The sequence below is a fragment of the Pleurodeles waltl genome, chromosome 1_1 (assembly GCF_031143425.1).
Source record: "Pleurodeles waltl isolate 20211129_DDA chromosome 1_1, aPleWal1.hap1.20221129, whole genome shotgun sequence".
Taxonomy (NCBI): Eukaryota; Metazoa; Chordata; class Amphibia; order Caudata; family Salamandridae; genus Pleurodeles; species Pleurodeles waltl.
Window position 1 is genome coordinate 791,158,679 of NC_090436.1, and position 17,307 is coordinate 791,175,985.

The 17,307-nt window shown below is 47.6% G+C and overlaps 1 protein-coding gene across 1 annotated transcript in view; it reads left to right on the plus strand.

Moving 5' to 3' along the window:
* LOC138287567 (fructose-1,6-bisphosphatase isozyme 2) overlaps positions 1–17,307 on the plus strand; it is a 260,398-nt gene that overhangs the window by 185,875 nt on the left and 57,216 nt on the right. The window contains exon 6 of the mRNA XM_069228127.1: positions 2,461–2,580. Within this exon, the coding sequence (XP_069084228.1) occupies positions 2,461–2,580 (120 nt within the window). The remainder of the gene's footprint in view (positions 1–2,460; positions 2,581–17,307) is intronic.

Below are 17,307 nucleotides of genomic sequence, written 5' to 3' on the forward strand. Positions count from 1 at the left end.
CACTAATGCCACACAGCGTCCCTGCCACAGAGGTAGCCAGTTGTGCCCCACGCTGTCCCCACTTTGCAGCTTATTCTATCTATACTCACCAATTCCATGCATCACAAATGATTCCAGTAGAGTTGTTCTCAATGGGAGCTCAGGGCCATGAGTCTGGGGCGCCAGACTCCACTTCTAACTTTTACTCTGTTCACTGAATTGAATCCCAGTAAAATGTATTTAAATGATTATGGCCCTCATTTTAACATTGGTGGTAAGAACCGCCTACCGTCACGGTGAAGGCCTCCACCATACCTGACTTCCGCCACAATATGGTTGGAAATCTGGCAGTGTTCATACTGGCGGACGGTGGTGACTTGGCACTGCTAACACCAGCACCACCCTACCAGTAGAACGCCGCCAGACGTATTTTGAGCTGCAATACAGCCTGGAGGTGTTCTGCTGGTGGGGTGCTGCTGGTGGTAGCTGTGCCCCTTCCCTGCCGGACTACCTCCTCGCCCAAGGTAAGTCAGGCATCCGACAGGTGAGGGGGGTGGGAAGGTGGAGGGTGTTGTGTGTGTGTCTGAGTGTGTGAGTGCATGTGTGAATGCATGGTGAAGTGAGTGCGTGTCTGCATGCCAGTGTGTCTGTGTGTAAGAATGTTTGTGAGTATGTCTGGACGAATGCATATGTGAATGCTTGTATGCCAGTGAATGAGTGAATGGGTGTATGCGTGGTGCGTGTATGTGGGGAGGGGAGGTGGGGGTGAGGGGTGCTGTGACTGTAGTGGCCTTGAGATGGGGTGATGTGTGCGTTTATGGGTGTGGGGGTGAATGCATGTATCGGAGGGGGTGGGGGTATTCGAATTAGGGGTGTTGGGGGCTTGTTTGGATGGAGGGGGGCGTCAGGTGAGTGTTGGAGGGTGGGGGAGCCACCTACCTGTGGCAGGGAAGGAATTTCCTGTCACCGGTAGGCCCTAATGCCATAGTTTTCATGGCGTTGCTAACGCCACAGAAACCATGGCGATAGGTTGGCTCATAATGCTGCTGGCAGTACTCTGTGGGCCACCGGGTCGGAGATTGACATCTCTGGCCTGGCGGCTCACACCGCCATGGCGGTATGAGTGGTGAAGTGGCATAATGTGGCAGTATGTACCGCCAGCCTGTTGGCAGTACTACTGCCACATTAACCCTGGCGGTCAAAAGATTTAACCGGGTTAAAATGAGGGCATATGCATATATATATATATATGAAATGATACAACATATTACACTATGGCCCATATTTATACTTTTTTAGCGCCGCATTTGCGCCACCTTTTGATGAAAAGGCAGCGCAAACTTGCAAAATAAATTGTATTTTGTAAGTTTGCGCCGCTTTTGCGCCAAAAAACAGCGCAAATGCGGCGCTAATAAAAGTATAAATATGGGCCTATGTCTTTTAAACAAAGTGAGCTGCCTGATTTCTGATTCAACTTGATTGAACAATGGAACTTTGAGGTAAGGAATATCGATATACACTAATATCATGGACACAATATTGAGGGACAAAATATCACAAGTTAAGTGCATATAGAGGAAGTAGAGGCTTACTCCACATCTTTGCACTATATCCTTTTAGATTCATCAAATGTAAATGCATTCTAGTGTGAAATACTGGAAATTGGTATGGACCTGGGCCACATAGGAAAGCTTTGGACACTCATGATGTGGGCAATGCTTTTTAACTGGGGCCAGAGGTATCTTGTTTCTGAATTTGGCTGATTTCCCAACTACAGCAAGCTTAGTTATGGAAATAAGGAATTAGAATCGTATTTTCACAATTTTAATATCCATTCATTCATCTACTAGATTTGGAGTCCATAATCTTGTTTAAAACCTTTTGCATAGTTAAAAAGTTTCTTTTTTTTAAAAACAAAAGTGGATTATCTTCCTGGAAAAGAAATGGTTTTCTGAAGAAATGCTTAAATCATAACTAATGTCGAGATTCGAGAATCTTTATGTGATCAAATACAATGTATTCGCTAAGACTGTGGAACACATATTTTACACAGCATTTTGGTATTAAAATGGCTCAGTAACTGCTATTCATTTCGTGAATCTTTTTAGAACTGTATTCTGTATTTCACTGGATTATATTTATATAATTAGGGAGATTTTACCTTCCTGTAAATTGTAAAATTTTGACGAGTGGTGCATTGTTTTTTTTCGTTTTCTGCAAGTGTTGTCTTGCTACGAAGGCTTGAGCATTCCTAAATATTTGTCAAAAAAATAACATGAAAAAGAAATATGCTATTAATGTATACATCGCACTATATGGCCAATTATTCAAATATGCCTTTCTAAGAAAACATGATTCCCCACCTTCCCATACAAAGGGCCACACAGTATGATTTACACCGCTTGCCACATTATGATGTTGCCCACATTGTGACGTTCAAACAAGACCAGAGGTTTCAGCCTGTCTTCTCCTCTGTTTCAGGATGGCAGCTCTCCTTACAGTTCCAGATATGTGGGCTCCATGGTGGCTGATGTGCACCGGACCCTCATTTATGGTGGGATCTTCATGTACCCGGCCAATCAGAAGAGCCCCAAAGGGAAGGTAAATCTTTCGTGCACCACCTATCAATTGCATTTAACTATTGCAGCCTATCCGCATTTAGGGCCAGATGTAGCAAACCATTTGCGAGTCGCAAACGGCGAAAATCGCCGTTTGCGAGTCGCAAACGTGTGTTTGCTATGCAGAAATGCATTTTGTGAGTCGGAACTGACTCGCAAAATGCATTTCCGACTCGCAAATAGGAAGTGGTGTTCCCTTCCTATTTGCGACTCGCAGTGGTATGCAATTCCATTTGCGACCGCGTACACGGTCGCAAATGGAGTCGCAGTTACCATCCACTTGAAGTGGATGGTAACCCACTCGCAAACTGGAAGGGTTCCCCATGGGACCCCTTCCCCTTTGTGAGTGGACCCAAATATATTTTTTCAGAGCAGGCAGTGGTCCAAGGGACCACTACTTGCCCTGAAAAAATACCAAAACTAAAGGTTTCGTTTTTTTTTCTAAGTGCAGCTCGTTTTCCTTTAAGGAAAACGGGCTACACTTGGGAAAAAAAAAACTGCTTTATTTAAAAGCAGTCACGGACATGGAGGTCTGCTGTTCCCAGCAGGCCTCCATCCCCGTGAGTGCCCATAGTCGCTATGGGGGCGCAAATTGCGACCCACCTCATTAATATTAATGAGGTGGGTCTTTGCGACCCCATAGCGACTCGCAGAAGGTGTCTGAGACACCTTTCTGCATTAGGTTTTGCGACTCGGAAATTGCGAGTCGCTCGGAGTCGCAATTTCCGAGTCGCAAAACCTATTGTGCTACATCTGGCCCTTAAGGCCTACAAATTCATCATCTTTTCCTGCAGTGGGTCTCAAATGCCAAAACGTTCCATTCCTTAAGAAACATTCGAGTGATTCACCAATTACTTCGTCCATGTTCTGCAAAATTTGTTTAAACATTTTTTTTAATCTTTAAATTAACGTTGTTTTTATTCTTACCAGTATTTGTATAATGCAATCAGCTGGCATTGGAGGACATTTCATTACCTCAGTGTATGACTTTACAGTAATTTCCATCACAGACCGGAGTCTGAGTCGTCACTTCCATTGCATGGTGTTATCATTGGAAAATGTAACCTATGGATTATATAAATTGCTAATGTTTTGAGTATTTTACTATGAAAAGTAAAGGCTAGGCATTCACTTCACTCACACCACAAAGCATCACATTTTACAAAATAAATGACATTGGCAGGTACATCGGAAACACATTTATTTGTGTGAGGAACACAACTGACCGCTGGCAGTATGTGGCATGATTTCAATTGATGGAGAAATCCTCCTCAGTTGGAAAAATGAACAGACTGGCTCATCCTATCGAAAAGCAGGAGCTGAGCCCGTATGGATCAAGTGGTCGTGCTGGCCGGCCTCCTTGCAGGTTTTGCAGCGCGACTCAGCCGAATATGGAATTTAGATGGTTTGGGGCTCTGTACGGGATGCCATTCCCATAAACTCTGAGAGAAATCCTGTTCTCCAGGTCATTACGACGACCTCTACATATGCAAAAATATCAAACATTTTCACAATTACCCCAACTGCTCTCATGGTTCTCTGATATTCTGTTCTGTGCCACCCCTCAGGAAGGAAGCAACTTGACACAGAAGGACTGATGGACCCGTCACAAGGGGAGTGCAAAATTGGTGGATTTTGATTCTGCTGAATGCCGCAGAATTACTTTAAAAATTCCACGAGATTCTGCAGAATTCCTTGAGGGGGTGGATTGGGCATTTTGTGCTATTTTCTTAGGGGAAAATGCACCCTCGTGCCCAAAAATGGATGCAGGGGTGCATTTTGCCCTATGAAAATAGAGCAGCCTAATATCACTCAGCGCCCACCATACTCGAAAACGTAAGTGTGCCACCGCCAAGTAGTATGCAGTGGTTTTTAAACTTTAGAAACCAATGCATATCACTCTGCAGTGCATACCCATCAGTGCCCCTGACATATTCTGTAGTATTCATAGCAGAGTACGTAGGAGTGCCAAGGGGTATGCCCTGTTGTGCAGTGGGTTTTAAACAGGGCCGGATGAAGGAGCATTCTCTCTAGACTGCAAAACCACTGCAGATTAAAGTTTAATCTGCAGTGTTTTTAAAACATAGAGGGACTGCTCCCTCTTTCCACCCTGTTTTGAAATCATTTCAGTGTATACCCCCTCTGCACCATTACATACATATGGCAGACAAATATGGCAGAAGCTGGCTTTCGGTACGCAGATTTCATTTGAGCTTATTTGCTGTAAATCTGTTCAGTCGTTTTTTAGATATTAAAGGGAAAATAAATTTGTATATCTAAGGACGCGAATCCTTAGCGATGTATTTGTGAATAATGACAAGCTTGTGCAGGGAAATGCACAGTTCTGATTGGCTGTCAAGACTTCAACCAGGAAGTGTTGTCAGCCATCTTGGGACTTGGCTTCAGCCGAGTCCCAGAATTGTTTTTAACAAACAACAACAGGGGCCAGGGTAGGGACCCCTTAGCTCTCGTGCTGGGGTCATGCAGGAAACTTCCCAGAGCTAAAAAGCATTTTTTTTCAATTTCCACCACAACTCGTAGTGGATCTGGCAAAAACTGAAAAAAAAGCTTGGGCTCTCCAGGTGGGTCAAGTCCCAGGAGCATTGCTGATTTAATGCAGGGGACGCCCACTTCCCCGGCAGCCCTGGGGACCGCCAGCTCCTCTGGGCTTTTATCATATTGAGTGCTGGGGCTGAGTGGTCCCCCTGCAGCCCCAGGGACCGCCACCTCCCCAGGGCTTCATACAAACATGATGCAAGGGGCCGTACGGCCCCCCCTGCATCCCCAGGGACCACCACCTTCCTGGGGCTTCATACAAACATGATGCGGGGCTGTGCGGTCCCCCAGCATCCCTGGGAACTACCACCTCCCCGGGGCTATAATAAAAAGAATGAAGGGGTTCTGTTTCAGACCCCCCATCCCCGGGGCAGTGTAATGTTGGAGGAGGGGCCACGTGGCCCCCCTCGAGGAGCCAATGATGGCCCTAGGGACCTCCGCCCCCCCAGGGCCGGCTCCTGCTATGTCCCGGGTTGCCCACCCCCAGGACATAGCTGTTTGCTTTTGTTTGGTGGGAGTTGACAGCCTGTGATCATTTCCCTCCTTTAATTTATTTTAAACTTCAAAGGTTTAAGGTTCATTCTAAAATATGATCTCACTCTTTTTAATTGACAAACACATTTTTCCTTTCAATTGGTTCAGAAATATATCATTCTAAGTATATCATCCATCAGAGCCTAAAAAACTCTCTATCTCTCTCCTTATCACTCTCTTTCTCTCTCTGTCTCTCTTTCTTTCTCAATTTCTTTCCTCCACTTCCACACCCACTTAGACCCTTGTGCACCTACTCATAGCTCCAATCAGACCCTCACACCCCACTCAGAGACACCTCACTCATGCACCCACTCACAGACTCAGACACACTCTCACACAACCACTCACAGACCCACTGACACCCTCATGCATCCGCTCACAGACCTGCGCACATTGACACACCCACTGAGATATTGATGCATGCACTCTCACACCCAGACACTCTCACAGCCACTCTCACCCCCAGATGCATTCTCTCACACCTATTCTCACACCCAGAGAGACAGGCAGTGGCCAACTCTCGCCATGCACAGCCAAAGGGCTGTGCACAATGATGTAGGCTTGGGTGGTTAGGGGGATTGGCCGCAGGGCCTGACTGCAGGCCAGGCCTTGTGGGCAATCCCTGTCGTACCCGGGCAAAGGCCATGCACGGTGCAAGGTTGGGTGCTTATAGGGGGTTGGTCTCAGGGCCTGGCCCAACCACTGGGGAGCACAGCCAAAGGCTGTAATGAAAATTATTATGCATTTAAAAAATCATAGAAATTCACTGAAAAAAACAGAGTTTACAGAGACGTTATAATTAGAAAATACAACTAAAAAATAAAGGTTACAGGGACGGTATAGTTAGGCTCACATTTTAAACGTACCAAACCATAGAAATTCACCTGTCACAGTTATCTCAAGCAACTATAACTCATGCCCTAAGGTGACTATGACTTGTGCCCTCACCATGCACTGCTAATTAGCCCACAAATTACAGCACTCATGACAACTCTCATAACATCATTGTAATATTTGCAGTAAAAAAAATTACAAAAAAACTGTGCATGGTGTGGGCTCAAGTTATAGTTACCTTAGGGCACCCTTTGGGGTGATCCGCAAAGCGGGGGCCACGATAAAAGTGTGGGTCAAAAAAAGTGCATTTCCCATTTTAATTCCCATGGGGATTTTGAACACAACAACAGCCTGAACTGCTGGATGGAATTGCACCAAATTTCACAGAAAGGTAGCTTTTGGTCCAGAAAGAAGACTTTTTGTTACTTGGTGTAAATCCGTTCTGTGGTTTTTAAAATATTAAAGGAAAACCACATTTTTATATCTGGAGACGCAAAGGCTTCGCAAATACTTCTGATCTCGTGCTGAGATTTGATTGGCTGCCAACAGTTCAACCAGGAAGTGTTGACAGCCATTTTGAGACTTGAAAACGAAAAAAAGGAAAGGAGGCAGGATACTGTTACCCTACTCCCCTAGCCTTGGTGCACCACCTGGACCACCTGGGGCTAAAATATATTTTTTTGTTTAAAGCACAGTGAAAATTGCAGCAAGACTGCAAATTTTGACATGGCCTTTGAGGCACTGTGTACCGTACTGTCATAAGAGAACTCCGCTAGGAGTAAATAGGAGCAGTCACTTTGAGTAGGGTTACAGAAGCAACACAGATATTGTTCTAATCCTTGACTCAACCGTTCTATTTGGCCATTAGTCTGGGCCCCACCAAGATTTTCAGTGTCTGCCATGCAGACACTGAAAATCGCGACGGGTGCAACTGCACCCGTCGCACCCCTTCCACTCCGCCGGCTCCATTCGGAGCCGGCATCCTCATGGAAGGGGGTTTCCCGCTGGGCTGGCGGGCGGCCTTCTGGCGGTCGCCCGCCAGCCCAGCGGGAAACTCAGAATTACCGCGGCGGTCTTTTGACCGCGCAGCGGTATTCTGCCGGCGGGACTTTGGCGGGCGGCGGAATGACCCCCATAATTCTTAGTAACTTTCCTGTTCGTAGGCCACCAAAAGTAATGGAGAACCAATGCTAATTTAGCCTTGACTCCCCGATGACCAGCAATGGGAGTATCATGACACAATTGTAGAGCTTCTTCTTGAACTCTCTTAGTAGGAAGGAACAATTCCCTTTTATATTAATAATACCTCTTGTTTTTACACAGTTGATGTTTCAGATTCTCCAACTGTTCTTCGGTTAAGGAGGTATATCCAGAAGGCACTCTATCAAGAAATGACTGTACGCCTATAATTCGTTGTGACTCAATGATGTGTGGGGGTGGAAGGGAGGTACCTTCAGGATAATGACAAAATAAAGCGTCTGCTAGAATGTTCTGGGATCCTGGTATGTAAGTGACAGTAAAGTCTTATTGACTGTAGAAGTAAGCCCAATGGACCTGACAACTGTTTTGACACTGAAGACTACAGATACACTGTAGGTTTCTATTGTCAGTTCTGACTTCAAAGGATTCTTTAGTGTCCTTCAGATATTATCTCCATTCACGACAAGCAAACTTCAAGGCCAACAATTCACGTTCCAGTACTGAATAGTTGCAATCAGAGTCAGATCAATAAAAGACTGGATGTTCAAGGCCATCATCATTTTGTCTTTGGAGAAGGACAGCACCTATCACTCTATCAGATGTGTCAGTTTTCACAATGAATCTTTTTGTTGTGTCAGGATGCCGTAGGGTAGGTGCTTGTGTTAAGGTTTGTTTCAGATTTCGAAAAGCCTCTTTGGCTGATTCTGTCCATTTAAACCCCTGTTTCAAACTTTCTTTCTTAAGGGTCTGGGAGATGTAACTTGTTTGCTGAGTAAAGTTCTCCACAAACTGACAATAAAAATTTGCCAACCCCAGAAAACATTGTGTTTCTTTTATAGTGAAAGGAGATGGCCAATCCAGAATAGCTTGGACTTTCACTGGGTCCATAATTATTCCAGTCTTGTTAATACGATAACCCAGATATTCAACTTCTGTTTTGTCAAATTCACACTTCCCTGGTTTACAAAACAAACTCTTCTGTCGTAACCTATCCAGAACTTGAGTGACATGTTAAGTGGGTTATTCTGGATGGACAGAGTAGACTAGGAAATCATCCAGGTATATTAACACAAGTTGGTTCAAGAGATGAGGAGGAGATGATAAGCACCCCTTATCATCAGATAGGAATCATATGGCCCGAACCACCACAGTATACACATAGTCCCTGTTTTCTTCTGTGTTCCCGTTCGGTTTTAGATAATGGCCCACGGGTTACACCAATTTGCATCGGTTCCTCTCCAGGGACTGGAGGAGTCTCGGACTGGGGCTCATCCATTCGGTCCTGCATGTGACTGGCCTCGTCCTCTACACTTTCCCCAATGGCGCTCATGGAGGCGGTGTTCTGTAGATAACGTCAAGTCCATAAGGTCCTCGTATTGTCCACTTGAGGTGAGTGCACTAATTTATCTTTGATGTCTTCACGCAAGCCTTTATGAAAAAGGGTAACCAGGGCACGTTCTATCCATGTTGTCTCTGCTGCCAGCTGTTGAAAGCGTGCTATATACTGCAAAACGTCCTGGTTACCTTGCTGGATACCACATAGCACCTCTTCTGCAGAGGATTCTAATTTAGGTCTTTCAAACATTTGCTTAAAAGCAGCAATGAATGCTGCATAACTGGACAACTGGGGATCATCCGCAGTTACCAAGGGTGTCATCCAAGGCAAAGTAGGACCAGATAAGGCACTAATCAAATATCCCACTTTAGTTTTCTCTTGAGCAAACTGGGTCAGACGGAAGGCAAAAAAACAATCAGAGTCCAGGAATTCTTTTAGCTTATTTGGATCACAAGAATAACGTGGAGTAGTCGTAGAGACAGTTGAAACATCTCATGTCCTAGTAACCAAAGCTTGGCTTAAGGCTGCATTTTCAGCACGTAACTGCTGCATCTCTTGAGCCTGTTGTTGAACACTATGCATCAGTGTCTGGGTGGTATCTACTGTCTCCTCTGAGGGATCCTCCATACTGCTCGGACCAAAACAGGGTTTTGGGTGTTGCAATCTGTCACGTTCTGATCCCCTCTTACCACTGTTGTTGGATTTGATAGGAGCTTGACTTCAGTTCTTGTACATCCTGGTCTGTCCTAGGTAGGGGCAACTCTTTCCGGTAGCCACGGTGCTGCTGACAATTAGAACGCCAAGGTAGACTGTACCTTCCAGAAGGAGTCCCACAGAGGAAAAACCCTGAAGGGAAAAAACCTCCAGAGAACAGGAACTCCAAGATGAAGGATTCAGAGAGACAACAGAAACCAGAGACCAGGAAGAAGACACAAGACCAGGAGCAAGCAGAATAAGTCAACAGGAACAGCAACCGGAACAGCAACAACAGTAGCAGGAGCAAGGACACACCAAAAGGCAAGGAGAATTTGCAACGCAAGGAAAAAAGGGAAACCGGCCCCTTATATACTGAAAACAGGAAGTGACAAAACAGGAAAGAGAAAGATCACCATCTTGGATAGGGGAGTGCTCTATAAGAAAAAACAGAGAAAACGCCATTGCGAATTGGGAAAAACAAATCAACCCCTAGCATGTTGGAAACAATGTGCAAAGCACCCTGGGAGGAAGAAAGGACAGAACATGGACCCAAGAGCCAGACCAAAAAAAATGCATGGCCCGGGGATCCCAGTGGTAAGAAAGCACTGTGAAAGAGATAAAAGTCACCACGTGTGCTCAGCAACCCGAGGTAAGTATTATTTAGAAATATGTGCGTTGCAGAAGATATCCGAAATGCCAAAGTGGGCCAAAAAAAGGCCAGGACAGGCGCGACAGTTCAAAGAATAAATGTGGACACCGCCGCAGCTCAAAAATGGGATACCACAGGTTGGCTGCAGACCCGTGGCGTAACACAGGCAGATCATTGTCCTCAGGGCTTTAATAAGCCAATGGAGGGTGGCCCAGCGTGCCCGCTCCATTTTTCAAATACCTCAAAGCCCCTGGGGCCTGGCACACCCAGGGGCAATTAAAAAAAAAATAGGAATGGAGGAACAAGCTTTTTTTTAATTTTCAGAAAAATCTGTTGATCCACCCACTAGTTTTTCTGAAAATGTGGAAAAAAAAACTTTGTATCCCTTTTGGGGATCCAGGGGGACCACAGGTCCAAGGAAAGAGGGTTAGGATATTGCTACCCTGCCCCTTTTTAATTTTTGGCTGCCAACACTTCCTGGTTGAAGGTTTGCCAATCAGACATCAAAACAGGGATTGAAGGACACGCGGAGGATCCACGTCTCTAGATATCTTTATTTTTCAACCTTTTATCTCTAAAACTACTGAATGGATTTACACCAAATCACAAAAAGCATGATCTGCACACCAAGCTCTAGCTTCCTGCCAAATTTGGTGTAGTTCCGTTAAGCGGTTCCGGCTGTAGTCGTGTTTAAAGTCCCAATTGGAATTTAAAAAAATTTGATGCCCCCTTATTCGCAGCCCCTCTTGACGGAACGTCCTGAAACTTTCCATACACAACAAGACCCTATAGGTCACTTTTGGTTTCTTAGATGAATTTCTATATTTTTTTACAATTCTATTTCTTAACTATAACGTTCCTGTAACCTTCATTTTTTTAGTGAATTTCCATGATTTTTTATAATTACCTTATGTTACTACAACCACAGTAGAGCCTACCCCCTCTAAATACCCAACCCGTGCCATGCAAGGCCTTCGGCTGTGTGTGGTGCACATTGGCCACAGTGCCTCGCCTGCGGCCAGGCCATGCACCCTACTCCCTATGTACACCCAACCCCATGCAACCCATGGCCTTTGCTGTGCAGGGTGAATGATGGCCAAAGGGCCCCTATAACTACCCAACCCTGCACCACGCATGTGCTCCAGCTGTCTGTGGTGGGTTTTGGTAGCAGGTCCTGGCCTGCAGTCAGGCCCTGTGGCCTAGCCCATATGACTACCCAAACCGTGCCACACATGGCATTCAGCTATGGATTTGCTGGTGTTGGTCTACGTATAGCCCCCTGCACTAATCTTCATTTAGTCCCAGGGAGGTGGTGGTCTACAGGGCTTCATACAGCCCCAGGGTGGGGGAGGGGGTCTGTGTGCCCCCCCTCAATTAAATAAATGAAGCCTCGGGAGGTGGTGGTTCCCACGGCTCATTTGAGCTCATGGAAGCGGGTCCGCACAGTCCCCCTCTAAAATTAATCTTAAGCCCCGGGGAGGTGGTGGTCCCTGGGAATCTTAACAGACCTAGTAAGGGGGACCCTGTGCATCCCCTCCTTTCTGTTGTATGCTTGAGTATGGCCCTAGAATCTTGCCCACATTGGGGCTTTCTTTTAAAATGAGTGTGGGAGCCCATGCTTGTTTTTTTCACATTTTTGCTACGAGTTCACTGAAAATTTGCTGCTAAAAACATTTGTTAAAAATGCTTTTTTGCCTTGGTGGGTCCCAGTGGGAACACAGGACCAAGGCTAGGGGGTCAGGGTATTGATACCCTGTCCCCTTTTCTTTATTGCTAGTTTTGTTGTTTGGGACTTGGCTGAGTCCGAGTCCCAAAATGGCTGCAAACACCACATGTCTGAAGTTTTGGCAGCCAATCAGGTCTCTGCACGAGATCGGGAGTATTTGCAAATTTCGTCACAATACAAATGTGGATTTCCTTTAATATCTTGAAAACTACTGAACAGATTTACACCAAATAACAAAAAGTGTGCTTTCTGGACCAATAGCTACCTTTATTCCAAATCTTGTATACTTCCATCCAGTGGTTCGGGCTGTAGTCGTGTTAAAAATCCCTATGGGAATTAACATGGGAAAAGCACTTTTGTGACTCCCCTGTTTTACTTTCCATGTACAACAAGACCCTAGATGACACTTTTTTGGGAACATTTCATGAAGATTCATCAAATATATAGCCAAGTCAAAAAACACATTTCCTATGGAAATGAATTCCCAACTATAACTACCTACAGGCGACCGCCGGTAGGTAACATATATATATATATATATATATATATATGCATATATATATATATATATATATATATATATATATATATATATATATTCTTATTTTTCTTTTTTTTAGATCAGTTGTAGAATAGGAGGGAAAAAAGTATTTTGAGACCACCACTTTTTGTCACCCCTGCTTGACGGATCACCCCGAAACTTTCAACATAGCAGCTGAACCAACCAAAGTATACATTTTGAAAATTTTGTGAAGATTTGTGATTCTTCCTGGGGCTTCAATCATAAATAAATATGGGGCCGCAAGGCTGGCCTTCAGCCTCAAGGACCACCACCTCCCCGGGACTTTAAACAAAATGAGTGTGGGGGGCAGTGCGGCCATTCATAGCCCTGGGGACCCCCACTTCCCCAGTGCAAACATGTAATTGTGCGGGGGCACATGATCCCCCATCCCCTCCCCAGCCTCCCCCACCAGCCCCAGGGGCCACCAGCTCCCTGGGGCTAAAAAAAAAGAATGAAGAGGGTCTGCTGCAGACTTCCAGGTCCCGGGGACCACCACCTCCACGGGGTTATTTTACATTGGAAGGGGGCCGCGTGGCCCCCCTCAAGGAGCTACTGATGACTCTGGGGACTGCCACTCCCCAGGACCAGCTCCTGCTATGTCCTGGGGTGCCCACCCCCGGGCATAGCTGTTTGCTTCTGGTGTGACCCCCTGACCTCGTTCTGGCCAGGAGTCCACTTGGCTCCACCGGCCGCCTCCGTACCCCTGATCCCTCTGTCTGCTGCCAGGATTAGGAGTTCAAGGCCCTCCACCACCCGCAGGCGCCTCATCCCTGGTGCCTAGTGGTAGGCATATCTGGTTGTACTCTGTTTATTGCATTTCGTGTTATTTCATTGTTACATATTGTTTTTTCGTTTTCTTTACTGCTGTTATCTGCCCCTGTGCCATGTTTGTAGTCTGCTTCGTTTTTCCGTGCTATTGTGTGCTCGCCCGTTTTCAGCCGGCTCTCGCCGGTCTCCTGATCCCTGCTGCTGCGTCCCCTGCAGCCCTGCCCCCCTCGCGCACCCATTGGTCCCTTCCCTCCCGCCTCCCAGCTGCTCCTCCCTCCCACCTCCAACTCTTAATGGCGGCCGCTGCGCAGAGCCCCGGGTGACCCCCTGACCTGGTTCTGGCCAGGAGTCCACTTGGCTCCACCAGCCACCTCTGTGCCCCTGAGCCTGCTGCCTGCCTCCAGGAATAGGAGTTTGAGGCCTTCCACCACCCGCAGGCACCCGACTGCGCCTCATCCCTGGTGCCTAGTGGTAGGCATATCTTGTTGTACTCTGTTTATTGCATTTCGTGTTATTTCGTTGTTACATATCGTTTTTTTGTTTTCTTTATTGCTGTTATGTGCCCCTGTGCCATTTTTGTAGTCCGCTTCGTTTTTCCGCCCTATTGTGTGCTCGCCTGTTTTTATCAGGCTCTCGCCGGTCTCCTGATCCCTGCCGCTGTGTCCCCTGCGGCCCCGCCCCCAACGCGCACCCATTGGTCCCTTCCTTCCCACCTCCCACCTGCTCCTCCCTCCCACCTTCACCTCTTAATGGCGGGCGCTGTGCGGCGACGCCGTTGGCGCGCCAGAGGCAAGCCCGTCTGCACCCGTCCGCGCCTTGACCGCGCCCAGCGCTGGTCCTCCTGGCCCTCGTTGTTCCGACCCCCCGAGGCAGCATTACTCCTCCACCAAACTACACGCCGTCAACCCAGGACAGCACCCCGCCTGCGCACAAGCCAACCCCAAGCACACACACGGACCTTTCACATGTCACTCATGCCGCTTCTCCTGCACTCCAACAAACACCAACAACACCAATACGCACCACAACAACACTAACCCGCACCACAACAAGACTAACACGCTACACAACAACACTAACATGCACCACAACAACACCAACACGCACCACAACAACAACAGCCCCCGCAACCACCTTAACTGCATGCTCCTAAACACCCGCTCGGTCCACAAGCACGCCATCGAGCTCTGGGACCTGATCACAACACACTCCCCTGACATCGCCTTCATACAGAAATATGGATGAACTCCTCATCAGAACCCGACATAGCCATAGCCATCCCAGAAGGCTACAAAATCTCCTGTAGAGACCGCATAAACAAACCAGGAGGAGGCATTGCCATCATACACAAAAGCACCATCAAAATCTCCACCAACACCCACGACACCCTATACAGCGCAGAACACCTACACTTGTTAATTCACATAAATGCCAACACCACCCTTAGAGGAACCCTCATTTACAGACCACCAGGACCCTGCCCCCCTTTCTGCGACGCCATCGCTGATACTATCAGCTCCCACGCCCTCACCTCCACAGACTATATTCTCCTTGGTGACCTCAACTTTCACCTGGAAAGCAACCACAACCGCAACTCCACAACCCTGCTAGACAACCTTACGAACCTAGGACTCAAACAACTGGTCACCTCACTCACTCACTCAGCAGGACACACACTTGACACAATTTTCACCTCCAGCAACCACGTCACTTTCACCCACACCACCAAACTCCACTGGACTGACAACCACTGCACCCACTTCTCCTTCACAAAACCCCCCACCCACCACCGACAACACACCACACCCTACCGAATGTGGTACAAGATCCCCATAGAACACCTGAACGCCAAGCTCACACAAGCTCCACCCCCATCACCAACGACACCAACATTGCTGCCCACACCCTCACACAATGGCTAACAACCTGCGCAGACTCCCTCACCCCACTGAAAAGTAAAAACAACACATGCACTGTCAAGACGGCCTCCTGGTTCACCACTGAACTCCAAGCCTCCAAGCGTGGAAGCAGCAAAATTGAGAAAGCATGGCGCCAAGAGCCCTCAATGAGCAACTTCTCTGCCCTCAAAACGACCATACGCAAACACTACCAACTCATCCGGACCACCAAAAGGTCTTACTACAAAGAACGCATAGATAGTAACTCACACAACAGCAAGGAACTCTTTACCATCGTCAAAGAGCTCACCAAACCCAAATCCAGCACCATCGACCCCCCTCACACCCAAAACCTTTGCAACTCCCTCTCCAACTACTTTCACCTCAAAATCTTAGACATACAAAACATTTTCACATCATCCGCGCCCACCGTCACCACCACCGACACCACCCACATGACAAACAGTACAACGCGCCCCCCACACCAACCAACTACACACCTGGACCTTAACTGACGATGAAGAAACCAAAAAAAACATGAACTCCATCCACTCAGGCTCCCCCACAGACCCCTGCCCCCACTACATTTTTAACTAGGCCAGCCCAATCATCGCTCCCCAGCTCTGCACCGTAATCAACAGCTCCTTCGATGCCGCAACCTTCCCAGACACCTGGAAGCACACCGAAGTCAACGCGCTCCTCAAAAAACCCAAAGCAGACCTGGAAGACCTCACGAACTACCGCCCCATCTCTCTTCTCCCCTCCCCCGCCAAGGTCGCTGAGTAGATAGTGAACGCCTGACTGTCTCACTTCCTAAAGGAAAACAACGCACTCAACGCCTCCCAGTCTGGATTTCGCAAGAACCACAACGCTGAGACCGCCCTCATCCCCTGCACTGACGACATCAGAACCAGATTGGACAAGGGCGAGACCTTCGCCCTCATCCTCCTGGACCTCTCTGCAGCTTTCGACACAAATCCTCTGCACACGCCTTTTTGACGCAGGAATCCGACACAAGGCCCTAGACTGGCTCACACCCTTCCTCGCCAAAAGAACCCAGAAAGTCCACCTCCCTCCCTTCCAGTCCCCAGCAACCAAGATCATCTGCGGGGTCCCCCAAGGATCCTCCCTCAACCCTACCCTCTTTAACATTTACATGGCCCCGCTCGCCAACATCCTCCGCCCCCACGGAATCACCATCATCTCGTACGCAGACGACACCCAGCTCATCATCTCCCTCACCAGGAACCTTTCCACCGCCAAGACAAACCTCCATGCCGGACTCCTTGACATCGCCAAGACAGCAAGCCATCTCAAACTCAACTCCAACAAAACAGAAATCATCATCTTCGGCCCCAACAAGAAAGTATGGGATGACTCCTGGTGGCCCACCGCCCTAGGACCACCCCCAACACCCTCCACCCACACACGCAACCTCGGCATCATCTTAGACTCATCTCTCTCCATGGCCCAGCAAATCAACACCATATCGTCCTCCTGTTTCAACACCCTTCGCATGCTATGGAAGATCTTCAAATGGATTCCCATAGAAACCAGAAAAACAGTCACACATGCACTCATCAGCAGCAGATTGGACTACGGCAACACCCTCTACACTGGTACCACAGCCAAGCTTCAGCAAAAACTCCAGCGAATCCAGAACGCAGCCGCACGTCTCATACTCAACCTTCCACGTCACAAACACATCTCCGCTCACCTCAGATCCCTTCACTGGCTGCCCATCAGCAAAAGGATCATCTTCAAAGTCCTTATCCACGCTCGCAAATCCCTCCACAACACTGGACCAGCCTACCTCAACGAACGAGTGAACTTCCACGCACCTACTCGACTTCTCCGCTCCGCTGACCTCGTCCTCGCCACAGTCCCCCACATCCAACGCTCCACCTCTGGCAGCAGATCCTTCTCCCACCTCGCCTCCAAGACCTGGAAC